The sequence below is a fragment of the Tachysurus fulvidraco genome, chromosome 17, assembly GCF_022655615.1.
Source record: "Tachysurus fulvidraco isolate hzauxx_2018 chromosome 17, HZAU_PFXX_2.0, whole genome shotgun sequence".
Lineage (NCBI taxonomy): Eukaryota > Metazoa > Chordata > Actinopteri > Siluriformes > Bagridae > Tachysurus > Tachysurus fulvidraco.
Window position 1 is genome coordinate 22,184,692 of NC_062534.1, and position 12,300 is coordinate 22,196,991.

General features: G+C 43.0%; 1 protein-coding gene across 12 annotated transcripts in view; it reads left to right on the forward strand.

Moving 5' to 3' along the window:
• ppfibp2b (PPFIA binding protein 2b) overlaps positions 1 to 12,300 on the forward strand; it is a 79,675-nt gene that overhangs the window by 22,677 nt on the left and 44,698 nt on the right. For 11 of the 12 annotated variants that reach the window (XM_047802348.1, XM_047802351.1, XM_047802354.1 and 8 more), the window contains one exon: positions 1,086 to 1,288. In XM_047802348.1, the coding sequence (XP_047658304.1) occupies positions 1,086 to 1,288 (203 nt within the window). Of the gene's footprint in view, positions 1 to 1,085; positions 1,289 to 10,770; positions 10,950 to 12,300 lie in introns of those variants that run through there. The other variant, XM_047802356.1, reaches the window with a different exon arrangement.

A 12,300-nucleotide genomic window follows, 5' to 3' on the forward strand; every position in this document is an offset into this window, starting at 1 on the left:
CAGATCCATCACAGATAATAAAAGTGTGCACCAATAAAAAGAATAAAAATAAGAATATTATTCTAGAATTAATAAACTAATCAATAGCACTTCTAGCCTTCACATACACAGTTAGGTGAATCAGCACTGACGCGCACTGGTAAAGTACGTGCCGCTTGTTTCCCACAATGCCTTGCTGTTTTCCTGTTTACATTCACGTAAACTACAGTCTATTCAGTGTAGCTGCTGATGCGAGGAGGTCCGAGAGGCCTCGCGGCTCCCTGTGCTTTTGGACCCCGGATTGTCTCTGGCTCTTGTAAAGGGAATGATTGAGTCGTGGTGGCTCTCACTGATGCATTACTGTGGTTTTATGGCATCCAGATGTTTCAGCGCTGCTCTATCAGATCCAGATGGAGGCAGTTGGAGAAGAGGGACATGTTCAGTGATGGGGATGAAACGTGGCTGTGTGGGGTGGAGGGGTGAAGAGTGATACAGCCGTAGTGTTGGTTGTTAGGAATTCTTTCACACATTAGATCTTCATTGGGCTCTCATTTACTGTATACAACTGAGCAATTGAGGGTTAACTGAGGGTTCTTGATCAGGATCCCTGGTCATTCGCTCTTGATCTCGTTCTCTTATCTCTCAAGGGTTTCTACAGGAACTGAATATTAAGACTTTATTTTCCACACTGTGAAATTCTTTTTTTACAGACCCCAGTTTGTTACTGTAGGAAACTGGAGCACAGGGTCAATGCTCAGTGGTCCAACAGAGGCAGCTGGGGCTTAAACCCATGACCTTTGGATCAGTAATCCTGAGCTGAGCCACACCTTTTGTAAGCAACACAGTGTTGTGTGTGAAAATCTCAAGAGAATCTGAAATATTCCAACCAACGATCACGCCATCACATTTCTCCTTGTACTGGTTTTCTATGTGTGAACGTTCATTAAAACTCTTCATGAGACTGATGGATTTGTGTAAAATACAGTATTCAGCATTATTAAGTCTTTATCTGTCTATCTGTCTGTCTGTTTCTCACTCTCTTTCTCTCTCTCTCTCTCTCTCTCTCTCTCTCTCTCTCTCTCTCTCTCTCTCTCTCTCTCTCTAAGGCTCTAAGGTGATGGTGGAGTTCACTAACGGTTTGCCGGATCTGGGTTCTCCTGTCAGCGTGGGTCCGCTGCAGGTGTTACAGTTAGCAGAGGAGCTGCGTTTGGCTCTGGAGCTTCAGGGTGGAGAAGGTCGGGACTCTCTGCGCTCAGAGCTGCCCTGTTCCACAGCACAGACCCTGCTGGAGTGGTTAGACAAAGGCATGGTGAGTCCAAGTGGCTAACGTGGCCGAGCAGTCTAAGGCGCTTTCCAGTCTCTTCAGGGGTTTGGGTTTAAATCCCACTGCTGCCTGGACGGTTTAGGGAGCAGTGATGGCTTAAGTCTTTAAGGCTCTGGGTTATTGATTGGGACCACTGTTGCATGAGGACCTTAACCCAAGTGCTGTATCATGGCTGACCCTGTGCTCTGACCCCAACCTCTAAATTTGGGATATGCAAAGAAAAGTATTTCACTGGGTTGGAATGTACTGTATATGTGACAAATAAATGCTTCATTCTATCTTTCATGCTTATACACATTAGGCTCAGAAGGGAATACAGATACACATTCAGCAGCCTCTATAGTGTATCAGGCGCCATTCAAGACTATTACGTAAGATTCATTTGATCAGCATCGATACTGAAATGAGAAATGGGTAATTGAGTGGTAATTGATCAGGGGGACACGTAATGGGACAATTTATTATGTTGGCTTTGTAGAAGCCAACATTCTGTTTTCCTATTTAAGCTTAGACAAAAATTTATCAAGAGTAACTCCCCCTCTGGCTTTCGAGCCACATGCGCCAAAGTCGGATATGTTGTAGACCCTGGTCTGAAGGTTGTTGCTATTACTTTTCTAAGCGATCTGAGTACCGGTACTTCCGGTACCGGGTCTCAAATTGGCCTTTTTTTCCATAGACTCCCATTATAAACTTTGGAGGTTTATAACTCGGCAAGCTTTCGCTGTATCGACTGGCCTTTCGGTTGGGCCGCAGCCCCGCCCCCAATATATGCAAAATCAAAAAATGTTTTACAACATGGACTTGTGACATATCAAAACACTCAGCACAATGAGGAGAACTGCCTCACGTGTATTCTGGTCACGTCACGTGACGTCACATGAAAAAAATAATTAGCATAACATGGACATGTGACATATTAAAACACTCAGCCCAATATGGGGAACTTCCTCAAGAGTATTCGGATGACGTCACATGCTCGTCTCCACTTATCTCCAAATGTTTTGGCACCCTAGCTTTCTGTCTACTTGCTTCCAAAAGTAACACTGACCCTTATGTCCACTCGCCTCCAAAAAGCCAACATCAAAGTTTGTCGCAACGAACTTTACAAATCTAGTTTAACTTTGTTTTTTTGGGTTTTTTTTGTTAGTTTTCGTGTGCCGCTAATGCGAAACTCCTCATGCTGAGTTTTTTGTTTCTGATAGGTTATAGTGTTTAAATTGTATGTTTATGTCAATAATAAAATGCTTGAATTACAAAGAGCAGAACAACATACATCCTGACGCCCTACCCCTGGTTGGAGTCTCATCGCTTGTTGGTGCACTCTGCTGGGGATAGATCTGCATGGATAGCCCGTCACACATGGGATTGCTCTCGATAGAACCACTTGGAGACTGACAACGACCTTGAACTGCCGTTGCTTCGGTCAGCTTTTGAACATTTGAAGATTTCAGTAGGAAGGAATCAGTCTTATGTCAGAAATGACGCTGACCTATTAGTTCCTTAGGAGCTTTTGGTTACACAATTTCACTCGACTACAAACTGTTGTAGAAAGGACATTATTTTCATTTACAGTACTTCCTGTACAGTGTCACCCAAATGAGGATGAGGTTCACTTCTGAGTCTGGATCCTTTCGAGGTTTCTTCCTCATATCATCTCAGGGACTTTTTCCTCACCATCGTTACCTCAGGCGTAAATGTTAGTGATTAATAGTAACATAAATAAAAAAGTTATATTATGTTTCTATGCTTCTGTAAAGCTTCATTGAGACAATTATATCAATTAATACATTTGCTGCAAAAATAAAGCAGGTGAAAAACTTCAGGCTACAACAGAGTTAGGCATTTGGCACACGTCCAGCGTGACTTATGGTGCTTTCACATCTGCCTTATTTAGTTCGGTTGAATCGTACCAGAGTTCGATTGCTCATTTGGTGCGGTTCGTTTGGGCAGGTGAGAATGCAGCAATCGAACTCTGGTGCACACCAAAAGCGGACCAAACAAGGGTACCGAGACCTCCTTGAAGAGGTGGTCTTGGTACCATTTCAAACGAACTCTGGTACGGTTCGTTTGTGGTGAGAACACGGTCCGAGATCGAATAGACCTAACTGCAAAAAGTATTGCACATTTTGGACTAAACCAGCTGCCGTAGTGGGTTGTTGGCAATATTTTCGGAAGATAAGCATGTCACAGTTTCGCAAAGTAATGCTTGCCGCCTCCTGAAGTGTCTTGCGATGCGTCTTCGCCGATTGCAGTGCATTAAAATTATATCTTCAAGCCGCATCCGTGCTTCATTCTGAAAATTAAGACTTTGCATAGAATGCTGTATACGAGCGATGTAGTAGATTACAACCAGGAACATAATCGCAGCGCGCAGTCGTCTCTCCATGGTGGACTGTATGCTGTATTTTCCTGTATTTTCCTCTTTTTCTTTACTTCCGGAGTTTCGTTGAAATTTCCCGCACGTTTTTTCTGACCAATCGAGAAGCAGTTTAGGAAATACGCTCAAAGACATGTGGCCAATGAGTGATGTGGATGTTATCAGTGTGGTGTGAAAAGGAACCAAAACTGCTAAAAAGCTACCATGTATCATTTTTTGCTTTTGGTCCGGACCAAATGAACCGAACTATAGGTGATCTTGCTATATCCTTGCACAACGATCTGATCTCCCCTTCAGCCACAGCTCGCAACCTTGGGGTAACCATGGACAATCAACTGTCCTTTTCCTCTCATGTTGCAAATGTGACTCGCTCATGTCGGTTTCTTCTCTACAACATTAGAAGGATTCGGCCATTTTTGTCCACACAGACTGCCCAGGTACTTGTTCAGTCTCTTGTCATTTCTAGACTGGATTACTGCAATGCACTGCTGGCAGGTCTACCTATGAACGCAATCCGTCCTCTGCAAATGATCCAAAATGCAGCTGCCCGGCTTGTTTTCAACCTGCCAAAGTTCTCGCATACCACCCCGCTGCTGCGATCCCTCCACTGGCTTCCGGTAGCTGCACGCATCCGGTTCAAAACACTGATGCTGGCCTACAAAGCCAAAAATGGACCAGCTCCCTCTTACCTCAAAGCCCTCATCATTCCTCCCACTGCACCCCGCAACCTCCGATCTACCAGCACTGCTCGACTGGTTCCACCATCTCTCAGGGTAAGAGGCAAGTATACTACAAGACTCTTCTCTGTACTGGCACCAAGGTGGTGGAATGAACTTCCCATAGAGGTCCGGACAGCCGAGTCACTGGCTATTTTCAAGCGGCGGTTGAAGACCTACTTATTCAGGAAGCACTTCAACTAGCACTTCTTTCCTTATCTTTTGCATTTAAAAAAAAAAAAAAAAAAAAAAAAAAAACCCACCTTTGACACTTTTTCATTGTAACTTTGAACAAATGTTTTAAACTCATGGTATCTTAAGTATGTAACCTAGTGAACCAGCATTAATGTATTCAGTGTTAGAGATTTAAGCACTTATGTACGTCGCTCTGGATAAGGGCGTCTGCCAAATGCTGTAAATGTAAATGTAAATGTAAATGTGTGAAAGCACCCTAACATACATCTCGCTTATACAACTGAGCGATGGTAGGATTTGAACGCACAACCTTCTGAGCAGTAACCCAACATCCTAACCACTGAGCTACTGCTTCACAGTGAGAACAAGACTAGTATCCGTAGACAAAACCGGAAGACAGGATCAAAGTCAAACTTAGAATATCAGTAACAATGAAAGGCTTGGCACGTCATGAGAATGATCATTTGTTGTCTTGTTGAGATGGAAGTTTTAAATGCATGGAAGTGTAAGTTCAAAAGATGTCCCGGTGTACAGGGTAAGCACTGTCAGCTAGCAAAGGGATTAAAAAAACAATCACAAGGTGGAACACATTGGCATGAGGGAGTGATGAAAAGGATGTGTGTGCTCAGTGCTCGCTTAAGTGAATTGCTTTAACAGGCATCAGGTCCTTTGCTTCACATTTATGACATGCACAATTCACAGCACTTTGTATGTACTGTAATGACCAAGCTTGCCGATACTTCTCCATGCTCTTTCTCTTTAGATGTTTCATCAGATCACATGCATGGTTATGAAATTCCTGCTGTGGATATTTTCACAGAGCACATCATTATTTGTGTTGTGTGTTCTTTACAAAAAATCGTACATTAACGATTGAAATTGGGGCATTGAGTTATATATTATGACCACATATACATTACAGCAGAATCATTTTCCTTACATATCTTAACTGAGGAGTTTGGGGTCAGCTTTTATACAGGGATACAGAAACCCTGAAGCAGGGAGGGTTAAAAGCAGGGTCTCCGATTTTTGAAAGCCAATGTCGACATTTGAAATCACCAAAACAAACACACCCCTAACCCAAATGGGTCCCACCCCGGTATCGATAGCTCCGCCCACACATACATACGTAACCCAGGCGACTAATGGAAAGAAATGTGTCTTTATCATAGCTGAAGGGAAGAACAATACGATTGCAGATAAACAAACAAGCAAAAATGACACACAAGCATAATCATGTAAAGGACAAAGGCATATATTAGTTCTGTGTAACAAAGCAAAACAATGTTTAGCTCAGGAGTTATGGACTCGGGAAACTCCAACCTGTGAATATGTGGCCAACTTCCTGCTCCTTCAGTTCTCTCCAGCGCTGGAAAGCTGATCCTATATTAACACGTCCTACTTCTTGCCTTATCGTAAGCCTTTCTTCGCTTTCTTTCTTTGTTTTTATCCTCCATGTCGATGTTAAAATCGCTTTCTGCTCATGTCACACATGCGCACTGAACACTCTCTCAACTGCATAATGTCAAGCCCCGCCCCTTTCTGCTCATTGGCTATACACGTTTGCTTTGAGTTCTGTTTATTATTCGACCCGACTCAGTTTTCATGAAGCATTTCACAAAAATCGGAGACCCTGCCTTTAAGGGCCTTGCTCAATAGTGGCAGCTTGGCAGTGAACCGCAACCTTCTAAGCAACAACCCAGAGCCAGAGCCAACTGAGCCACCACTGCCCCTAAGCGTTACGGGGCAGTTACGTTAAGATCACACTGGAACTTTCTACAAATGCAAATAAATAAACAGGATCAGTACTTGCCCCTGTATTAGTATGCATATTGGAATACACTCGATTGTACAAGCGATGTCAGTGTGTCAAGTCTTCACAGTATGGTTGTGTTTTTTTAACTGAATCACATACATTCTGATTCATAACAATGTGAAGACTTCAGCCAGGCTTAAGCTGTGAAAGTAGGATGATGGGTTTGTTTTCCTCGGGATCACAGGCTGTTTTTCAGCTGTGTGTGTGTGTGTGTGTGTGTGTGTGTGTGTGTGTGTGTGTGTGTGTGTGTGTGTGTGTGTGTGTGTGTGTGTGTGTGTGTGTGTGTGCTTGTTTAATCTGGACGTCTTTGAAAGAGTTTGGATGCTCCTCAGAGATTCGGAGGGGTTGTGCTTAACTTTCCTGCCTCCTTCTTTCTCCATTTCTCGTCTCCTTTCACTTTTTCCCATTCCTCCACTTCTCCGTCAGTCGCCATCATGTTCATGTGTCCTCACTCAGCACCGTCCCTGAGGATTACTTGGTCTCGTGGGTAAGTCCGTGGCTGTTATCCTGATTCAGTTTTGCAACGTCCAGAACCGAGGTTCTTCGGCCACTCTGGGTTTGCCGTCTGTTTTTCTACAGTGTCATTTTTCCTTTCTTTTTTAGTAGAAAGAAGGATTTCTGTGTGGGGTTTAGTGCTACTTAGATTTTGAATCCAGTTGGCTGTGTTTATGTTTGTAGACTGGCTGTATGGTGGGCGGAGCTAAGAGAATCCGGTGAGTGGAATCAGTAAGCCAATCACAAAGCCACATTTCTGACCAAAAAAAAAACAAACAGTATTTACAGATACTGGGGCAGTCGTGGCCTAATGGTTAGAGAGTCTGACTCGTAACCCGAAGGTTGTGGGTTCGAGTCTCGGGCTGGCCACGACTGAGGTGCCCTTGAGCAAGGCACCGAATTCCCGAGCTGCTCCCCGGGCGCTGCAGCATAAATGGCTGCCCACTGCTCCGGGTGTGTGTTCACGGTGTTCACGGTGTGTGCGTGTGTGTGTGTGTGTGCACTGCTGTGTGTGTGCACTTTGGATGGGTTAAATGCAGAGAACAAATTCTGAGTATGGGTCACCGTACTTAGCCGTATGTCACGTCACTTCACTTCAGATAATATTTAAATATTACAGATATTTGGTTGGAGCTACCAGGTGCCGACGCTAGACGATAAAAGAATTTCAAGATCTAACAAGCTTCTTTAGATGAGTTTGTGCTTTTATTGTTCTCCGTATCACACTAAAGCTATTGGAAATTGCTATATACAGTATAAGGAAATCTATAGCAGCACCGAGTTACATGCATTTGATATCAATTGCCATGGACTTTGGACTTATTAGTAAAAAAAAAAAGGTGGATCTGTTTGAAAAGATACAACCCTTCTAACTAACACTTACACACAAGACACTAGAGTACATAGTGCATAGTGCACAGGGTCTGGTGTGCAGTCGCCATTTGGGATGCAGCCAACATTCTGTTTTCCTATTTAAGCTTAGACAAAAATTTATCAAGAGTAACTCCTCCTAGGGCTTTCCAGCCACATGCACCAAATTCGGATATGTTGTAGACGCCGGTCTATAGTTTGTTGCTATTACTTTTCTAAGCGATCCGAGTACCGGTACTTCCGGTACCGGGTCTCAAAATGGCCTTTTTCCCATAGACTCCCATTATAAACTTTGGAGGTTTATAACTCGGCAAGCTTTCAAACTATCTACACCAAACTCGGCCAGCTCCTTTAGGGTGATACTCTGAACAAAGGTTTAAATTGGTGTACCGACTGGCCTTTCGGTTGTGCCGCAGCCCCGCCCACAAAATATGCAAAATCAAAACACTTTTTACAACTGATATATGTTTTGATATATGACATTGACATGTCATATATCAAAACACTCAGATCAATGAGGGGAACTTCCTCTAGAGTATTTGGATGACGTCACATGCTAGTCTCCACTTGCCTCCAAATGTTTTGGCACTCTGGCTTTCTGTCCACTTGCCTCCAAACGTAACACTGATCCTTATGTTCACTCACCTCCAAAAAACACCGGCCTTTGCGAATACTTGCTTTGTCAAAGCCAACATCAAAGTTTGTCGTGACAAACTTTACAAATCTAGTTTCAAATTATAGACTATGTAATAAAATTATAAATGATTAACTTTTAGCTAGGGGGCACGGTGGCTTAGTGGTTAGCACGTTTGACTCACACCTCCAGGGTCGGGGTTCGATTCCCGCCTCCACCTTGTGTGTGCGGAGTTTGCATGTTCTCCCCGTGCCTTGGGGGTTTCCTCCGGGTACTCTGGTTTCCTCCCCCAGTCCAAAGACATGCATGGTAGGTTGATTGGCATCTCTGGAAAATTGTCTGTAGTGTGTGAGTGAATGAGTGTGTGTGTGCCCTGCGATGGGTTGGCACTCCGTCCAGGGTGTATCCTGCCTCGATGCCCGATGGCGCCTGAGATAGGCACAGGCTCCCCGTGACCCGAGAAGTTCAGATAAGCGGTAGAAGATGAACGAATGAATAAATTTTTAGCTACAGTGTGTAGCAGAAGAAGTATTGGGTGCACGCCATTACTTTATTGCTCCAGCGCTAAAATGCAAAAGTAATGACACCAAAGCAAGTCTTGCCTAATCAGTTTTTATCTCTTTGTTTTTGGGCTACATCACACTTATTCGTCACTGATTATTTTCAGAAAAGCGCATGGACTCCAGTCGTTCATTCCGTACTTGACTTGATGGATTCAGTTTATTTTCCGTCTAAAGTTAAAAAATGCAGGTGTTTTAAAGATTCTGTAAAAAGCAAAGATGAAAGTTTCCATGTGTAACAATATTGAACTATAATGTCTGAAAGGACATAACACACTATGAGAATATAACTTCCTCTTTGCTATAATCCCAATCCTAATCTCAAAGGAGAGATACGAGTGTTTGAGAGCAGCTCCAGCTGTAAAAGGCAGAGACAGCTGTCTCCTTGATGCTCTCTCTCTCTCTCTCTCTCTCTCTCTCTCTCTCTCTCTCTCTCTCTCTCTCTTTCTCTCTTGCTCACTCTGTCACACACACTCACACTGTCCCCTCACCCAACAGGAAATGGCCTGAGCCACAGAGATGAGAGAGGAGAGGAAGACTAGAACAGACTGGCACTCAACCTGCTCTCTGCTCTTCTCTTCTGTTCTCTTCTGTTCTCTTCTCTTCTCTTCTCTTCTCTTCTTGTCTCTTCTCTTCTCTGCTCTTTTCTTCTCTATTATCCTAATCTTATTTTCTTTTCTCTTTTCCATTTTCTTCTCATATTCTCTTCTTTTTTCTTTTTAAAATTTCCACTCTGCTTTTATCAATTTTTCATCTTCTCTCCTCTCCTCTCCTCTCCTCTCCTCTTCTCTTCTCTTCTCTCCTCTCCTCTCCTCTCCTCTCCTCTCCTCTCCTCTCCTCTCCTCTCCTCTTCTCTTCTCTTCTCTTCTCTTCTCTCCTCTCCTCTTCTCTGCTCTTCTCTAAGGAGGCTCAATTAGGGAGTAGACTGATTAATCCTTTTTTCCTTAATTGACTCTAATTGCTCTGTGAACAAGTAAGAAATTGCATAAAACTGCCATAGCTTCAGATCCGGTGCTCCAGATTTTACTCCTATCATAAACCTAGCTGTGGTTTTTAATGGTAGAAGTGTTCAAGGTGGTGAAATAAAGCTGTGGATTATTTTCCCTGTTTATTTTGTAGGAGAGTTGGTGATAGTGTGGTTTGGGTGTTAAACAAAGGAACGGCTGTAATTTCTGCTTGTCGATGCCGAGATTGCGAGGCGGGGAATCTCCTTCAGGAAACAAGAGATTCACCATAATCACTTCCAGTCTGTAAAGACAGTGGTGGAATGGAGGATTTTTAACAAATGTGTGTGTGTATAGTATATATGTGTGTGTGTGTCTGTGTGTGTGTTTTGTACAAGAATATGTCGATTTGCTTGTTTTGTTTCAGATTTGTGTTGTGATTTTAACTTAATTAGTAACGCCTTGAGATAACGAGGGGAAATCCAGTGCGGTCAGAGCGAGAGAGAGAGAGAGAGAGAGAGAGAGAGAGAGAGAGAGAGAGAAAGTGTAAAACTCAGCAAGCGTGAAGTTATAAAGTCTGTTTTTACAGCTGTACAAAAGTGTTAAAGTGTGTTAAAACCATGGACAGTGAGAAACATAATGTGAGTGTGGGAGTGGTAGCAGTATTTCGTGACTGTGCTAGCAGCAGATGTGGGGTCCGGGGGGAAGACAGCCGTCGTTGTAGCGTATCGGGAGCTCGAGGCTCCAGAGGCTGGAATGAAGAAGAGGAGGAGGAGAAGGAGGAAGGGAGGAGGAGAAGGAGGGGAGCTTTATAAAGCAGGCAGCCGTAAGCACTGTGAAACCCTGTAATGAGCCCTCCGACTCCGGGATTTTGCTTCTCTCTCTCTCTCTCTCTCTCTCTCTCTCTCTCTCTCTCTCTCTCTTTCTCTCTCACACACACATACACTTACATATGCACATACACACAGATAAGCAGACATGGGCCTTCAGCATGGAGCAGGATATTGACTTCTACAAACATTTCTCATGGCTTACAAAGGTAAGAGTTTGCTTCTGTATTTTGGTCAGAATAACACATCATTCTCGGTCGTTCCTGTACGACTTCATGCTTCACGAGACGAAGGAACTCCTCGAGAGTGTCACTCCAACTCCAGATCCGGATTAACGCTTTACGCACCAGACTGCTTTTATCGAACCCACAACCAGGCTCCAAACAGCTGTGATAAAAGGCAACATCTGAAATCTAATTATAGTTCTGTGTCATGTGCTGCTCTGTTATGACCTGCAGGCTTGCAGTCAGGGGATTATTCTAAAAAAAATTCCAATTATTCCGAGCTGTTTTTCCGTTTCATTGTATACTGATTTTTATTTTTTTTTTCTGTGAAAATGTCATCATTATCCCACATACAGTACACAGTAAGCGATCAAGTTTTGCTTCAGCATTTAATTTTATTTTTGTTGGTTGATTCACATTGATGTGATTTTTATTTGGCTTCTGCAGGGAGATTTATCTCTCATTTTATCTCGATTTAAAGACGGTGATGCAGCGGCGCTTTCTCATTTCCAGCAACGCTGATACGTTTAGTTGAACACCGCTAGTAAGAAAAGGAGCTCTTGTTTTTTTTTCCAACAGTAATTCCTATCCTTCGTGTTTGTGATAAACGTTAGAAGTTTTCTCATATCAATCATCACTGCATTGTTGAATGTTGTCCCGTGATGTCAGCATCGCACACGGCCAATAAATTTGGATCGGGATCGCTAAAACATTGTGGAGTTTATATTTAAGATTTGTAGGTGAATATAACTAATAAACGTATGACTTTTTTTCTACCTGTTTAGCACCTACATTATCCCATTTCCAAATCTGATGATATACCGTGGTGGTATGACCAAAAGTATGTGTTTAAAAAGTTTAAAGACATATGATTGATGGTATTCTTGGTCCATGACTAGATAGTGAACCGGTATCGATGTATTCATCGATACAGAGAGCACTTTTGTAAGATGCGCTGTTTAAAGGACATCTGACAATCAGTATAAATGTAAAGTAAAGTGTTACAGATCCGTATCACTGGAAGTAAGAGGCTCAAATCTGTTCCAGGACGACAACGTTCTTGTGCACAAAGCTCCATGAAGATTCGATTAACCGATGTTGGTGTGGAAGGACATCAACGGTTAGGATGAACTGAAACGGTGGGATGTGGTAGTCTTGTGGGTAAAGCCAAACTACTGCTTGGAAGGTTGTGAGTTTGAATTCTATTTCCTCTAAGTGGATACTGCTAGGCTTCTGAGCAAGATCCTTAACCTTCTTCAATTGTATAAAATGGAGGTCGCTCTGAATAAGGGCATCTACCAAATGCTGGACTTAAAGGACATTATTTATATTGACA